Here is a 17,980-nt window from a genome sequence, read left to right on the forward strand (position 1 = left end):
AGCTAGACACAAGCTGTTTGTCCTTACCGAGCTTAGGTATGGGTATTACAATGGCTTCACACCAGCACCAGAGAAATTTGCCCTCTGCTCAGATGCAATTGTACATACGAAGCAGAAAGTGCTTGCCCGCAAGAGAAAGTTGCTACAAAATCTGAATGTGAACATTGTCTGGCCCTGGAGCAAAGGATCAGGATGAGGTGAGGGCAAGATCTAGCTCCTCATAGTAAAGGCAGCACTGTAGCACACTCAATTCTGAGAAGAGAAAGGTACCGCCTGAGCTTCCATGAGTCGTTTCTGATGGAGGAAGTCATGGTGATAGTGGGAGTAGCTTGAAATCTCCGCAAAATGGTGGACCAAGGTGTTGGAGATAGCAGTAGGGTCCACTATGACACAGTCTGCTACCATCAGGCCGGAAATTGGGGAATGGATCTTGACCCCAGAAAGTCGTTGGAGGTTGGCCCACTGTTAAAAGAACCAGTGAATGAAATCCAGCTAACTTATTTGCTATCCTGAAGAATGTGACAACACTGTGCATGCAACTATTTATGATGAATGCAGTTTGTCATTGTAGGATGATAGTTGTAAACTGAGAGCATGGAGAGAACGAACCACACCACTAAAGATGATGGGCAAGCTGGGCAGTACAGAAAGATAGGTCCAAATGGGACTAGTGTGCATGGAGTGTGAAAGTAACATGGGTTATCTTGTATTAAGGCAGATGAGGTTCCGTTGTTTGTGAAGGTCAGCCAACAGGCCACCTCTCTGACAGGCTCTGGAAGAGCCCCAGAGGAGATGGTGTGCACTGAAGTCACCGACCAGTAGAAAGTAGTGAGGGAATTGACCAATAAGCTGGAGAAAGTCTTCCCTGGTGATACCAAATGAGAGTGTTGTGGACATTACAAAGGGAAAAGGTGAAGTGAGGAAAAAAATGTGGACTGCAACAGCTTGCAGCTGGGTGTTCAGTGAGATGGTTTGACTATGAATGTAATGCCGGATGAGCAGAATGACTGCCCCACGAGGTGGAATACTGTCCTCAGGGGGAAGGACAGAGCATACCAGAAATAAATGTAGGAGGTCAAAGCAGTTGCAATTATGCAAATTTGCAGGTCGGCTAGGTGAGGATATCACATGGCGGCACTGTTGAAGAGGACTGCCGAGTTAGTGAAGGAGAACAACATTTGATTTTGTTTAATTCCTTGGAGCCTTTCTGGTTGGCAGAGGAAGACTAAGATGTTTGTTGACTGGAAGGACGTAAAAAGTATTCACGGGAGTATTTGTTCCATCCTTTCTGGCTTGCTGGTTATATAGCAGGTGATTTCGTCACCAGAGGCAAAGATGTGGTGGCTTGTTACACATCTGGAGGAGGAGACTGAGATGCTACTGTGACAATGGCGATTTTACAACCATGGTGCTGAATTTGAGGCTGCTGTAGCAAGAGCAGTACTCTAAGTGCCATATGGTAAAACCCAAGACTTTCAACTATCCTACATCTTGCAAGCGAAAGGGTAAGGTACTTTTTCCTTCACCCAGATCTCCTGGACAGCTCGCTCATCGATATACACATAACATTCTCAGAATGACACTATATGGTTGCCACTGCAACTGATACAGTGGGGAGAAGGATATGGACAATTGGCCTCGTGAGCATCTCTACTACAAGCAACACATCTGGCCGTGCTCTGAAGGGGCATTCAAATGTGGCTGTAACGTTGACACTGGTAGCAGTGCATCAGGTTTGGAATGTATGATTGGAGCGTGATGACTTCATAACTTGCTTTGATCATTGAAGGAAAACCTATCCTATCAAATTTGAGAAAGAGTGTGCTTGTAGGTACTAAGATTGCATCAACCTTTTTCATTTCCTAATGGACTGCAGTGATGGCCTGATCAGAGAAGAAAGTTTGGATTTCTCCCTCGGTCAGACCATCGAGCAGACTAGTGTAAATAACACCTTGAAGAATTCAGTGTTCGATCGGCCATACCATGAACAGGATAACCATCGAGGAGAGAAGCTGCAAGCAGCTGTTGGGCTCGAAAATCACAATTCGTCTCCAAAAGCAGTGCCATTACGTAGACTAGAGCAGGATTTCACAGGGCAGGCAATTGCAGTGTCTTTCTGAATTATCAATGGGATAGCAAAGGACTGACCACCTCCAGTATGTGATACCCTGAGGAACTGAGGTGCAACTGGGAAAGTCTTAGAATCTTTAACCTTATTCTGTTTACGTTTAGTAGATGTTGACTGAGATGGTGATTGGCTTATTGCAAGAAAATCCCCATGATTACCAGCATCTCTGGTGGTGTGCTTCTTCGAATTAGAAGCTTGGTCATTCAGTGCACTGGAGACCAACACACACTGATCGGTACTTGAACACCAATAGTTTCCACCACCCTGTACACAAGAAAGCTGTCCTGAACACGTAGGTTCACAGAGCCTACAGTCTGAATTGCAGGACTTAAAATGTGTTTTTGGGGAAAATGGATATATCAAAAGAGACATCACAAACGCTTTCAAGGGCCGCTGATGAAAGACACTTGGTGAATCAGTAGAAGAGGCCAAACGGACTGTATTCCTGCCATACTGTGGAGCAAATAGCAGCAAGTTAGGACGTTTGCTGCAGAAACAGGGGCCAAGACCAGTGTTCCGGCCCGCCCCCAAGATACGAGATATGTTGCGCCCTGTTAAAGACGACATTGCTCTTCGTGTGTCCGGTGTGTATGGTGTACCCTGTCAATGTGGCAGCATGTATATTGGACAAACAATTCACACAGTTGCAGAGTGGTGCACTGAGCACAAGCGCCATATAAAACAAAGGGAGCTTGACAAGTTGGCCATAGCGGAGCATTGTCTAGAAAACGGACATAAAATACAGTTCAAAAATACAAAGTTGTTGGTTCATGCGCCTACATATTGGGACTCCTTTGTAAAGGCAGCAGCCGAGATTAATTTAAACAACAATTTCAACAGAGACCAGGGATACACACTCAGCAGGGCATGGGGGCGGGCATTGGACATTGAAAGAAAGTGAAGACAGATGCGCGACGCGAGAGCGGCAGTTTCAAACATGGCGCCTGCCTCTGGCGCCGCCTGACGTTACCGGTGCTGCCACGGGCTATAGCTCTGCTAGCTGCCCAGGTCGACTTACGGGCGCACGCCACATTGGGTCGATCTGATTGGCTGCTGTTGATGTCATCATGCCCATGTAAGCAAGAAACCGTAGCAGCCCTGGCAGTCAGTGAACTCCTGATGACAATGGCGGAGATGGCCATCAAAAGCTTGGGGATTTTATTCGAATTGACACGGCTGGAAACTGAAAACGTTTTATTCACCTTTCAATCTAAACTACGCATCAGTCTAGCAACAGATCACACTTTCGCCACAATCGTCATTCAGGAAATAGTAAAAACCAGTAAACTACCGATTCTTTAACAAATCTAATTGAACTCCCAGCTTCAAATGTCTGATTACAAACAGGTTAATGTTTTGAATATTTGAAGTTAAATGTGTTAGAAAAAGTTTAACAAAGGTTTTAGATTATGTTTCAAGTTTTTAAGTCACTAGGTACCCTCATTATGAAACAATGAATGAATCCAATTTGGGTAATTTGCACTCCACTTTAAGCACAAGATAGTTTTTCATGCATCTCTACGTTTATGACAGCTCATCTCCTGAACTATGTGTCATACAATGTTATAATTTCAATAGTATATTCAGTGGTGTATGTGGATAATGTCAGCAAAGTATGCTGCAAATAAAGGAAGTACAGTGGTAAAAATAAATGCTGCATATCACTTCATTGTCAGTACTGGTCATAATAGGAAATAAAGCAATTTTTGTTCTATCAGGTACAGTTATAAGAAAACAAAAATAAGAAGATAAACACATGTCCACTTAACTAACACAAACAAACAAACAAAAGAAACTAAAGCAAAATAAAAAAAGAAACTGAACGATACAACTGCAGACACTACAGTTTATTCTCAGTCATCTTGCACAACACACTGTTTCTTGACCAGAGTATCATCCTAGTAACTGAAGCAATCTTTGAATACTGTTAGGCATACTCGTTGACAAGCTGCAGATCAGATAAGCCTATAGGATATTGTCCCATTCTCTATGATGCCCAAATCGCCTCTGGTGGGACAGGACAATTGCAAACTGCTCATTCTACCATGGCTCAAACATTCTCAAAGCAGTTGAGATGTGTTGAATATGTAGGCCATTCCATACAACTAATTGCATGCTCCACTAGGAAGCCATTATTAAGATTGTGCCAATGGGAGTATGCATTAATGTCCATGAACATCAATCCCGCTCCAATATTTTCACCAAATGGATCAACAATTTGTGCAAGGATGTCAACCAGATTCTTCACACCAGTCATTCTCGATGTATTGGCACAAATGTCCGATGGCAATAAATGATTCCACCCCAAAATATGACAACCGCCTTGATAAATATGGCTCAATACAAGAATATCAGTACTGTCAGGGTGGAAAGTGAACTGGGTCACATCAGGAAAATGTGTTTTGTCCCACTGTTGATTAGTCCACAAAGAGTGGTTTCGTGCCCAAGTGACACAAACCCCTCTCTGATTCAGATTTAGAGGAGCAGCCTTTAGAGGTTTTCTGGCACATAATCACTGTGCATGGAGTCTTTTTCGTATTGTTTGTTTTGACACCTGCACTCCTGTAGCTGCTTGGAATTGCCACCACAGATCTGTAGTACTGAATTGAAGGTTTCTGTTTGCTGTTGCACAGAAATCAGTCCTGCTATTTTTCTGCCACAGCTATTTCTGTGATGATCATCAACTGATCTCATTGCTAGAAACTTCTTTCATTTTCTAGAGATATCAATTTGACTCACAGTGATATTCACTGTGACGGCCACCTGTCTTGTTTTCTGCTCCATTATAGTGTAACTATATGGATCCCGTGATTGTGCTTTATTGTTGTCTGAACCATCCTGAAGCAATGCAACTCATGTAATGAGACTGCATTGTTTACAGGTGACACAGTTGCCATAGACTGCAGATACTGCCCCTCACAGTAGAAACATTGACTGTTTCCGCTAGAGTTACATAACAAGCACATCAATTAATTAAATTGCATAGATAAAATATCTGCACAAGCATAAAAGAAGGTTGTAATTAGGCAAACTTCCAGAGCCAGTGACTCCTCCTTCGGGAAGGAGGTCTGAAGGGGAAGGAAGAGGGGTGAAGGAGTAGGACTGAAGAGATCTAGCTAAGAAACGGGGTAGATTTCGGGAAAGTCACGCAGAACGGCAGGGCAGGGGAGACTTACCGTACGGAATGAGAAGGGAAGACTGATTGTTGGGGACTACATCAGATGAGATTTGAAAACCTGAGAGTTTAAAGGTAGAAGACAAGGTAATATGCAGGACAGGGATTACTGCTTACACATCATGCACGAGTTAATAAGAGTGAAACACTAAGTGCATTGTACATAACAGAGGTGGGAGGGGGCAGTCAAAAATAGACAAGTAAGACAACCAAAGATATAGAAAACTGAAACGGTGTGAAGAAAAGAGTAGTTAATGTGAAGAAATGCCGAGATGGAAGAAATTAACGTAAATTAAGGCCAGGTGAGCTGCGAGAACCAAGGACATGTTGTAGTGCTAGTTCCTAGCTATGAAGTTCTGACAAACTGGTGTCTGGGGGAAGAATCCAGATAATATGTGCAAACGTGTGATGAGTGACAAACAATTAAACGTCAGATTTCACATCATACATAGTACGCGTGAGAAAAACCTGATCAGTTTGGTGGCTTACTTTTCTTGGACATACTATGTGTGATGTAAAATTTGACATTTAATTTTTTGTGATGTCACTGTTTTATTGACTCTATAGCAAAGGGCTAAATTGTCGAAACTGGTTAAGTGAACCAAATAAAGGTTTCATTATGCAGCTGATGACCTTTTATCATCGTTGAACTGAAGATTTTCACAGACATTTGCTCAGTTATGAATACAATACTGGTAAGTGTGAGAATCTGCTATGAACACACTTCTTATTCCATGGACTGTATTGTACAAGAGTTTGTGTAACTGCGTTTAACTTTCTAATATGTACAATAAATATTCTAGTTTCAATCAGATACTGATGATGATGATGTTTGGTTTGTGGGGCGCTCAACTACGTAGTTATCAGCGCCCGTACAATTACCCAATCTTTGCTCAGTCCAATTTCGCCACTTTCCTGGATGATGATGAAATGATGAGGACAACACAAACACCCAGTCATCTCGAGGCAGGTGAAAGTCCCTGACCCCGCCGGGAATCGAACCCGGGGCCCCGTGCTCGGGAAGCGAGAACGCTACCGCGAGACCACGAGCGGCGGACACAACATCAATCAGATACTGTCAGCATATTACTCTGCTAACAGCTTATGGGCCAGGCTGTATAATTCAGCATAATATTCTAAAAAATATGAGATGGTTCACTAGTGGAAATTAGCAGCAGGTAATACAATGGTTTTTGTAGTTACTAAATCACTGCCTCTGACAGACACTGATCGGGAGGAAAAATTATAGTATGCGACAATTCACTATGCGAACTATTTAGAACACAATCATTTGTGGGATTCCGTATGGCAAAATAATGGCCGTAACTAAAGTTTGCGCATTGAGAGCAAAAATTACACACTCCATCCATCCGTCACTATATGTTCAGTTACAAGATATGTCTACAGCTAAATAAGCATGAGCCTAAAGCACGTCTACAAATATTCTGACCTCTACTGATGAATAGATTTACAAAGACACAGCTGACAACCAGACTAGAAAATTGTTCGTCAATTGAAGAATAAATGTTGAAGATAACTTCCACAAAAATTATATGGTTTATGAGTTTTGATGTTAAAGAAGAATGAATTGGGTGTATTCTACTTGCAGGTCTACCAGACAAATATAAACCTATGATTAAGAGCTTAGAAAAATTCAAACTTGTCAATCACAGGAGACTCCATAAAAAATAAATTGCGGCAAGAAACAATCAATGTTGCCTGCAATAAACCACTGATAAGCAACACTGCTCTGTGAGTCAACAAGAGATAGAATGGTGATGTTACATTCAGAAAAAAGGTCAATGGTGCTACAGCTGTGACAAATACAAGCAGCTCGAAGAAAATTGTCTCAGAAAGATAAGAAACAATGAAAAAACATTGGCCAAGACAGCGAGCTACCAGACTTTCTTTCAAATGCAGCTGCAGGTAAAGATGCACATGGACAGAATATGTAGATTCACGCGTGTCAGCATAAGTGTCTAAATATCCATGTAACAACAATATTGGTAAAATAGTTATAGGCTTGCAAGTTGTGATAGCAAATAATGGCAACTTACCTGTAAAAGGCATAGGATCTTCACTTGCAAATGTTCTCACAGGCAACAAAGAAACAATGTTAAAGTAGAGGATTCCTGTATGTGCCTCAACTACACACAAATCTACTAGCTGTTAGTAAAATAGTAGAAAAATTCATTCAATATTATTTACAGGCAATGTTGTCATACTTACGACACATCCAAAAATTTGGTTCCCAGTGTCATTAGCAAATAGAATGTATCAACTGATCAACCAAATGATCAAATTTTTGAAGCCATCAGCATTACAGTCAAATAACTCTGATTTGAGAGATTAAAGACTAGGTCATCTGCAATCTGAAGCTATGCATGCACTTCACAAAAGCCTTGCTAGTGAAATTTGAGGGAGCAGTTGACACTACATGTGGAACTTGCTCAGAGGGCAAACAAACAAGACTTTTTCTTTTTCAAGATCTAGCTCAGGAGCCACAGAAATTCTTGACATAGTTCACACAGACTCGTGTGGGCCATGAAGACTAGGGCCACTGGAGGAGCCAAATACTTCCTTACTTTAGCTGACGACAATTCCAGGGAAGTATTTGTATATACTCTCAGAAATAAAAATCATGTGAAATGGCTGATTTAAGGCTTTAAAAATCTAGTTGATAGGCAAACTGGAAAAGTGATCTGCACTCTACATACAGGTATTGGCACAGAATGTGTATGTGATAAACTTTTTAAGAGAAGTAGGGATCTGACAGCAAATTACAGTGCCATACACACCAGAACAAAATGGAATAGCAGTGTGTCATAACTGTACAAAAGTAGAAGCAAGATGTCTGCTCTTCAAAGCAAATTTGCCAAATTCTGGGCAGAGCAGTGTCCACTGCAGTCCACTTAATTAACATATCACTGACTAAGGCACTAAAAAGACGACTCCAGAAGCTACTTGGACGAACAAGAAGCTAAATCTTCAACATCTCAAAATATATGGAAGCAAGGCCTACGTTCACATTTTGAGAGCCAACTGATAACAAAACGAGGAAAAGGGGAGGGATAGCAGTGTAGCACAGTAAAGTGCTACTTGTGGGAGCATACATGGACATGGAAGGGACAGGGTAGGGCTGCTAGGTGCAGTCAGCAGGACCAGGGGAGGCAGAGATGTGGGAGGGGGAGGGAGTGGAAAAGGAGAGGGAAAAAAAAGAGTGCATTGGTGGAATAGACAGCTGTGCAGTGCTGGAGTGGGAGCAGGGAAGGGGATAGTCTGTGAATGACAGTGGCCAATGAAGGTTGAAGGCAGGGACACTACAAGGGGGAGTTCCCACCCGAGCAATTCAGAACAGCTGGTGTTGGTTGGGAGGATCCAGATGGCATAGGCTCTGAAGCAGTCATTGCAATGATGAACGCTGTGTTGTATAACTGGGTGGTCCAACTGTTTCTTGGCCACAGATTGTTGGTTGCCATTCATGCAGACAGGCAGCTTGTTGGCTGTCATGCCCACACAGAATGAAGCATAGTGGTTGTAGCTTTGCTTGTAAATCACATCACAGGTAGCCCTCATTTTAATGAGATAATTGATGCTTATGACTGGAAAGGAGGAGGAGGAGGAGGAGGAGGAGGAGGAGGAGGAGGAGGAGGAGGAGGTGGTGGTGGTGGTGGTGATGGGAAGATGTATAGGACAGGTCTTGCAGCTAGGTCTATTACAGGGATATGAGCCATGAGGCAAGGGATTGGGAGCTGGGGTGGAGTAGTGATGGATGGGGATATCGTTTCGGTTCAGTATGTGGTGGAATACCTATGTGGGAGGGTGGGAAGAATAGTGTGTGTATATTCCTCATTTCAGGCATACAAGGGGTAGTTGAAACCCTAGTGGAAAGTGTGATCCAGCTACTCCAGTGCTTCGTGGTACTGAGTCATGAGTTTTCTCCTCTGTGACCGGACGGTGTGACTATAGGAGATGTTAGAAGACTGGATGGATATGGCATGGGAGATCTGTTTCCGTACAAGGTTGGGAGGGTAATTTCGGTCTGTGAAGGCTTCAGTGAGACCCTTGGTATATTTGGATAGACAGACACTGCTTGTCACTAAAAATGTGATGGCCACTGATGGCTAGGCTGTATGGAAGGGACTTCTTTGTATGGACCTGGTGGCAGCTATTGAAGTGGAGGTATTGCTGGCTGTCAGTACATTTGATATGGACGGAGGTACTGATGTAGCCACCATTAAGATGGAGGTCAACACCGAGGAAGGTGGCTTGTTGGGTTGAGGAGGGCCAGGTGAAGCGAATGGAGGTGGTGTTGAGGTTCTGGAGGATTGTGGATAGGGTGCCCTCACCCTCTACCTGGATCACTAAGATGACATCAATGATTCTGAACCTACTGAGGGGTTTGCGATTTTGGATGGTAGGAAGGGTTTCTCTAGATGGCCTATGAATAGGTTTGCATGTGGATTCCCATTGCTGTACCACAGATTTGTTTGTATGCGATGCCTTCAAAGGTGAAGTAATTGTGGGTGAGGGTATAGTTTGTCATAGTGACCACACAGGAGGTTGTAGGTTTGGGATCTGCCGGGCATTGGGAAATATGGTGTTCAATAGCAGCAAGGCCATGAGTATTAGGGATGTTAGTGTAAAGGGGAGTGGCAACAATAGTGACAAGCAGGGTACTGTGTGGTAAAGGAACAGGAACTGTGGAGGGAATGGTTGTTAGCTTTTAAATAGGAGGGTAGTTTGCAGGTAATAGGTGTTTGTCTAACAGACAGAGATTCTCTCAGTGGAGGCACAGTAACCTGACACAATGGGGCATCCTGTGCGGTTGGTTTTATGGACTTTAGGTGGTCAACTGACAGCTGGTGGAGCCTTTCCACCATGTAATCCTTGCTGTTCAAAACAGTGGTGGAGCCTTTTTCAGCAGGTAGTATATTATAAAATCAGTATCAGTTTTTAGGTGGTGGAATGCGGTTCTTTCTGTGGATGTAATGTTATCTTGCATGTTGAGGAATTTGATAAATGATGGTGAGGCAAGGTTCTAGGTTAAGAAAGTCTGGAATGTTAAGAGGGGATGATTTGGGGCTAATAGGAATGAATCACAAGTGGATTGAGTATTGAACCGAGTCAGGCAGGGTACAACATTGGTTTTGGATTGAATATGTTCGGTAGGTTGGTGGCAAAAAGATTTTCCACTGTAGGGACTGGGAGACGGAGAGGTCTTTAACAAATCCAGCATGATCAAATTTGGTAGTGGGGTAAAAGGTAAGGCCTTTGGAAAGAAATGATGCTTCTATGGGACTAAGGCTTTTGGAGGGAAGGTTCGCGACTGTGTTTCAGGGATGTTTAGGTTGTGGATTCTATAGAGTGGTGGGAGGTTGATTCTTAAAAGTGTGGTAAATGAAGTAGCCCTGGAAGGCACAGTGGATTTGGGAGAGCTTTGGAGGCTGCTATAGAGGTGGTGGATAATTGTAGTGCAACGCAGAGTAGGTGAACAGGTTGAAAGTTTTATGAGGGCAAGAGTTTCAGTGTGCAAGATGGGATACATGAAGTTGGGATTGCAGAGTAGGAGAATTTTATGGGTGGAAAGGAGGTACTGCAAGGAGATTTGTGCCCAATTTAAGAGGTTTGGTAGGACAAAATTGGTGAATGCTAAGAACAAGCAGAATCTGAACAGGTTGAGGTCACTGTGGAAGAAGGGGCTGCAGCTGGAGATGTCTTGATGGTATGGCCATCTGGGGAGATTCAATTACCCAGACCATAATGCAGGAACAGTACGTGGAACAAGTTTCTATCTGGGGATAAGGACATGTTTCTCTATTGATGCAGATGGATGAAGCTAGGATTCATGGTGGAGTATAATATAAGTTTATAGATGCATAAATAAAAACTGAAATATGTGCAGCACAAGTATTTGAAGCTATTGTTTTCTAATGCAGATGTTTGCCACATAATAGTTTACTGTGATGTAGACTGGGCAGGAGATTCTAAAGACAGGAAGTCAACAACTGGATATCTGTTTAAATCCCAAGGAGCAGTAACATCCTGGCAGATTAAGAAACCGTCAGCTGTAGCCTTCTCCATGACTGAGGCAGAATATATGGCCCTGATCACATCATGTCAGGAGGCTCTACGGCTTTGAAGGTTAGACAGGACCCTATCAAACTATTATGTGACATGAAAGCAGCAACTGAATTGCCTAAAACTATTGGCTATAAGAGTTGAACCAAACATTCAGGCAAGACAATACTTTATAAGAGAAAAAAATAGTAAACCAAGGTCACTGTGGAGCACATATCTTCAGACGAAATACTGGCAGCAAAGCCTCCCCATCGTCTACTGTAACAAGGTTTTGGATTGTAAAACCTATTATTTTTATTCTAATGGGTATGCGGAAATTCGAATTTATGCCTCGCTTGTGAACATATCTTGTGTTGCTATGGACACACTTCTCTCTATTCCGTGGACCGTAATGTACAAGAGTTTGTGTAACTTGTTAATGGATACTGCCAACAAATTACTCTGCTAATAGTAAGTCAGGTATTCAAATTTATACGCAAATACAAGAATATGAGGAAGATTTAGCAGCAGAAGGTGAAGTTGTGAAAGAAGGTTGGATTATGTCACAAATTCTTGGAATGGTACCACTGAAACTTCCCCCTTCTGCACTGCATGGGATAATGTAGCAGCAACAGACAAAAATTTCAATACTTTATTTGAATGTTTGTCCCTGGACAAAGAGACATTAAATGAGACAGAATCGTCTCTAAAATAAATACTTTGTCAAAGCAAGTCCACATTTCACCGTTTCAAACCTGGCAAAAATAAACATGTACAGAAATAAACCATGTGGCAAATATTTAGCATATTGAGAGAAATTATTAATGTAATAACTGCAAACAAAATTGTCATTTTACCAGGCAATGTCCCAACGCAACATTAGACAGAAATAAGACAAGTGAACACCACAGCAGTACAGAATCAAAAAGATTCGAACATACGGCATTAGTCACTGATAGATTATCTATTGCCAATATAAATGACAAATTTGCAATATGATCAAGAAAATGTGGTATCAAAATTGTGGCATCGTACAACACGTGACATTTAGAAAAGATGGTTAATGAATTTTCTAAAAGTCCGTCCACATCAAACCCACCAACAAGCAACAGTACCTCCATTATGACAGCTGCCACCCATTCCACATCAAACGGTCCCTTCCCTACAGCCTAGGTCTTCGTGGCAAACGAATCTGCTCCAGTCCGGAATCCTTGAACCATTACACCAACAACCTGAAAACAGCTTTCGCATCCCGTAACTACCCTCCCGACCTGGTACAGAAGCAAATAACCAGAGCCACTTCCTCATCCCCTCAAACCCGGAACCTCCCACAGAAGAACCCCAAAAGTGCCCCACTTGTGACAGGATACTTTCCGGGACTGGATCAGATTCTAAATGTGGCTCTCCAGCAGGGATACAACTTCCTCAAATCCTGCCCTGAAATGAGATCCATCCTTCATGAAATCCTCCCCACTACACCTAGAGTGTCTTTCCGCCGTCCACCTAACCTTCGTAACCTCTTAGTTCATCCCTATGAAATCCCCAAACCACCTTCCCTACCCTCTGGCTCCTACCCTTGTAATCGCCCCCAGGGTAAAACCTGTCCCATGCACCCTCCCACCACCACCTACTCCAGTCCTGTAACCCGGAAGGTGTACATGATCAAAGGCAGAGCCACGTGTGAAAGCACCCACGTGATTTACCAACTGACCTGCCTACACTGTGAAGCCTTCTATGTGGTAATGACCAGCAATAAACTGTCCATTCGCATGAATGTACACAGGCAGACAGTGTTTGTTGGTAATAAGGATCACCCTGTGGCTAAACATGCCTTGGTGCACGGCCAGCACATCTTGGCACAGTGTTACACCGTCCGGGTTATCTGGATACTTCCCACTAACACCAACCTGTCAGAACTCCAGAGATGGGAACTTGCCCTTCAGCATATCCTCTCTTCTCACTATCTGCCAGGCCTCAATCTCCGCTAATTTCTAATTTCAATTTGCCGCCGCTCATACCTCACCTGTCTTTCAACAACATCTTTGCCTCTGTACTTCCGCCTCGACTGACATCTCTGCCCAAACTCTTTGCCTTTACAAATGTCTGCTTGTGTCTGTGTATATGCAGATGGGTGTGTGTGCGCGCGCGCGCGAGCGAGTGTATACCTGTCCTTTTTTCCCTCTAAGGCAAGTCTTTCCACTCCTGGGATTGGAATGACTCCTTACCCTCTCCCTTAAAACCCCTATCCTTTCGTCTTTCCCTCTTTCCTGAGGAGGCAACCGTTGGTTGCGAAAGCTTGAATTTTGTGTGCATGTTTGTGTGTCTATCGACCTGCCAGCGCTTTTGGGAAACTGACTTTTAGTAAAGGGGATGATAATTTAAGCAAGACTACGAAAAGTATTAGATGTGTTTCTGCCAGTAAAACAGATCACCTACTGATACTAGAAGAAAATGAAAAACAGAAGTCAGAAAGCAAAGTGATGTTAAGTGCTCAACCAAGTAATCCAGGAGGAGCAGAAAAAAAACACGGTTCATAATTTTATGCTGTTCCATCAGAGTGTTCATCTCTGGGCAATAAAGCAATAGAATTGGAAATAATGCTTTCAAATAAATTAAATAATGCTTCTGTGCTACATCTGTATGAGCACTGGTTAATAGATGATATATTACAAACAGTAAACATGAACTATGAATTGGCAGCCTACACGTGTAGAAAGCAACTTCAATATGGTGTAAACTGCATCTTTGTCAGAAAAGAAATAGCTTAGAAAAATACAGAACTAAAGAGCCTAAATAGTCAAAAGGATTTTGAAACATCATCCTTAGAATTACCGTCACACGAAACAACTGTAGAATGCCATTTACAAATCTCCTGATGGAGACAAACTTTCTTCAACACATGGAAAAAAACATTAATTCAAACTGTAAAAAAATAAACAAATACTCCTCATACGCGGTGATTTCAATATAGATTTTAGCAGATCCCATAAAATTAGAACAGAACTATTGAATCTCTTAGTTTCTTATAACTTTAAAATCCCGATACATTCCAAAATGGCAGAAAAAATAAATACTGGACTTGGAAACCACTATGGACAAACCATAAGCTACAATGCTACAACACTGTATGTGATAAGGGCCACAAACTGACAGCACATATGAGACCAGATCTTAACAATGATCAGAGTATTGAAATATTTAAAAGAGAGAGAGAGAGAGAGAGAGAGAGAGAGAGAGAGAGAGAGAGAGAGAGAGAGAGAGAGATGGAAGAAAATTTATGGGAAATACACCTGACAAATTCAATATCTTTATGGATACAATTAAATATCATTTTGATGTCGCACTTCCACTTAAAATTAAGAGGTCAAAACTCACTCACGCAAATAAATTCATCACTACAGGTATCAAAAAATCATGTCCAGAGAAACGATTTCTTTACGGAGTTACAATAACATGTCACACAACACCAGAATTTGACAAGTATTATAACTATAAAATAGTTCTCAAGAAAGTAATAAAAATTGCCAGAATACTGAAAAAAATGAAAGATACATAAGAAATGCATCCAATAAAATTAAAGCTGTTTGGAATACTGTACATAAAGAAACAGAAAGTAACAACACAAAAACTAATAATAGACAGTTGAATGAAAATCTGCACACTATCTGCAAACCAAAGGAGGTAGCGAATACATTTAACAGTAATTTTGTACATGCAGCAAAAAAGCTTATCGAATGAAAGATCACCCGTAAATGTCCCACACAAATAACATAAAAAATGGAACATGTAGAAAACAATATTTCTCATACCAACTAATATACAATAAACACAGCAAGAAATTCAAGCTTCTAAAATCAAAACATTCATCAGGATCTGTACATCTGTACCACACAAGACAAACAAATGATGTACGTGAGCAACAGACAAACACAGCGCTATTGCAGAACGCCATCCTCCAACCCTGGCATCAAATTGTACAATGCACTACACAAATCCACGAAAATAATAATGGCCTTAAACAAGTTCAAATAAACTGTGAAGGATTACTTGGCCGAACACTGCTTCTATACCGTCAGGGAATACCCAGAAAAACAAAACTGTTTCACCGATTAGCCTAAGACTTTTATAAAATGTGTAGAGTAAGAAAATATTGTATAATTTTATCTTTTGTTGAAACGACGTCTGGGGGAAAAAAAAATCAACGAATGTGTATTGTAATTAATGAATGGTCCAATATTTTTTGCACACTGTACAGTTCTAGATTCTCAGGGCCAATAAATACAACTTTCTTAAAATAAAAAAATAATAAAAAAAACTGAAGCCTTCTATACTGCCCGTTCACATTCCATTACTTGATGATCCGACGCGACATTTCCCGTAGTTCAGCATGAAATAACACTGATTGACTGCTTTATATGTTCGTACCACATCACATCAAATTCATTTTGTTTAGGACGACAGAGACAATACATAGTATCAGAAAAATGTAATTCCAAAAGGATACATCTTTTTGTTCTCTTCTTGTACATAATTCTGTAGCCACATTCTCGACACCGAATTGGGTCGCGTGCTCTTATTTCATTTTCATGATGACATTCTGCAATTACAAAAGTAACAGTTTCAATGGAATGTTCAAAAGCCGAACATCACTCAAATTTCATGAAAGAAATCTTACCTCCACATGTGTATACCATCGGGATTTTAACTTGTTCCTTTGGCTGGTCCATGGCAACCTACACAAAATGTCAGAAATATCGATCCCAGTAACCCTACCTAGTACTTATTGACTTGCACAATGAGAACTCATATACAAACTTTCTCATGTGGTTTCAACACTACAAAATGCTCAGCTGCTTAGTAAGTCGTACAACGGCCCGACTTCCTGCGTCTGGTACCAACAATCACAGAACATAGAACAACCGCGTTCTACAAGAAGGGACTTTCACTAGTTACTGCTCAGTCGCTTGAAAAATACCTTTATGGCCTTCGAAAAATTTAGCCACAATAAAATTAAATCAGCTGTTCACGTACTAAACATTATTAGTCATGCAAGTAAAATTAAGTATTGGCAGCCATGTACACTGGGGCACATTCAAAGATGTTATAGGAAAACAGTATGATTGGCTGTTGGAATCGTTATCATAGGGCTGGAAATTCAAATCAAATCCTATACAAAAGCTTGCTTGTTCAGTGTGTTTTGTGTTGCTGTTTACCAGCTTTATCTTGACCTACACCGGATAAATGATAGAGTATTGCGTTAGTGGGAATGGTAAGTACAACTAGAAACTATTCGCACTGAAAGTCTTTTCACGATTTTAATGTTCTATGTAGTTGGCATGCGGGGGTGGTTTGAGACATTTTTTAAACGTTGGAGGAAAATCACAATTTTCCGGGTGTTCGAAAACTTTTCGGATTCCTTAACTGATGTTAAATGTATCTTGATTATAGTTTTCTGTCTCAAGGACTTCTGATACCGCTATGCGAGCATTTTGCTCGCAGTCTGTTTACCACTGTTTTGGAACCGTTTATTTCGCTTTATGATTTTTACTTTGTGAATATTATTGAAAAGACATAGAATACTGACACACACCCAAAATACATTTACCTGAGTGGCATTGTGCAATAAGTTCTCGAGTGACAGTTGTGACCGTTGCCGTTAACTGTCAAACATTGTGGGAACTTCGTTTAGAGACGGTTTTACGCAGAGTGTTTTGCCTGCAGTGTTTTACTGAGGGTATAATGAAAGGTTTGTAATGTACCGTTCACTTTTTTTTACATTTATTTGCTACTATTGCTTGCCATCAGCAGCATCTAAAATATAACAAGCCATATCATTTGGTGATGGCTCATACGATATAGATACATTTTGTGAGATGCAAGATATTTTTTGTTTGTATTGATTTCTTGGCAGATTTTATATCTATAGTGATTACTTTAGAGGTAGCATGTTTAACTGCTTGGGGGAGAATTTAAAAGTAAAGGACATTAAAAGGTGAAATGTGTAGTTTGGACAATGTTGATACATGGCAATACATGAAATTGTGGATGACAAATACTGCATCTTGTGTTCGAATATCTTGAGAATGTGTAAACTTTTGCCTTCCAACCCACCCATGACCAACAGAAAAGTTAGGCAACACAACCTTTATGAAAAATAAAGTTAACACTAATAATATCAAGCTTGCATTACTCAGCAACACTTCAATGATCAACTGACATTAAAGTGGACCTTTGAAAATAATTGGTGTTAATGAGTGCTACAAAAGAAGCATAGAGGTTACTTAGTGCGGGTTTGTGTAAACTGGCAGGGGAGCGGGAGGGTGCCAGGAGGAGGTGGGTGTGGCTGGTTTGAGAGGGCATTGGAAGTGTGTTTGCATAGCTTTAGATGGAAAGTTGCATGTAAGAAAATCTGAAAACATTTTACTATAAGAGTATTTTTTCCATTTGTTATGGGGAGAGGAGAATTGTCGAGTAGCGGAAATTTTGTTGGTGTTGTTGGTAGTGATGTGATTCAGAGAAGTGTTTGTTCTGCATTGTTCATATCTACCTATGAGAAAAAAGCAACACATTGTGTAACTGTTACGTGTGAAGCACAGAAGATGGCTGAAGTCTACTAT

At 41.3% G+C, this 17,980-nt stretch overlaps 1 protein-coding gene across 1 annotated transcript in view; it reads left to right on the plus strand.

Annotated features, from left to right (window-relative positions):
- The first annotated feature begins 16,486 nt into the window (after window positions 1-16,486).
- Window positions 16,487-17,980, plus strand: part of LOC126162446 (F-box only protein 5-B-like) — a 54,785-nt gene continuing 53,291 nt past the window's right edge. Inside the window, exon 1 of the mRNA XM_049918964.1 lies at window positions 16,487-16,632. Within this exon, the coding sequence (XP_049774921.1) occupies window positions 16,630-16,632 (3 nt within the window). The 5' untranslated portion in view covers window positions 16,487-16,629. The remainder of the gene's footprint in view (window positions 16,633-17,980) is intronic.

Source organism: Schistocerca cancellata, chromosome 1 (assembly GCF_023864275.1).
Source record: "Schistocerca cancellata isolate TAMUIC-IGC-003103 chromosome 1, iqSchCanc2.1, whole genome shotgun sequence".
Lineage (NCBI taxonomy): Eukaryota > Metazoa > Arthropoda > Insecta > Orthoptera > Acrididae > Schistocerca > Schistocerca cancellata.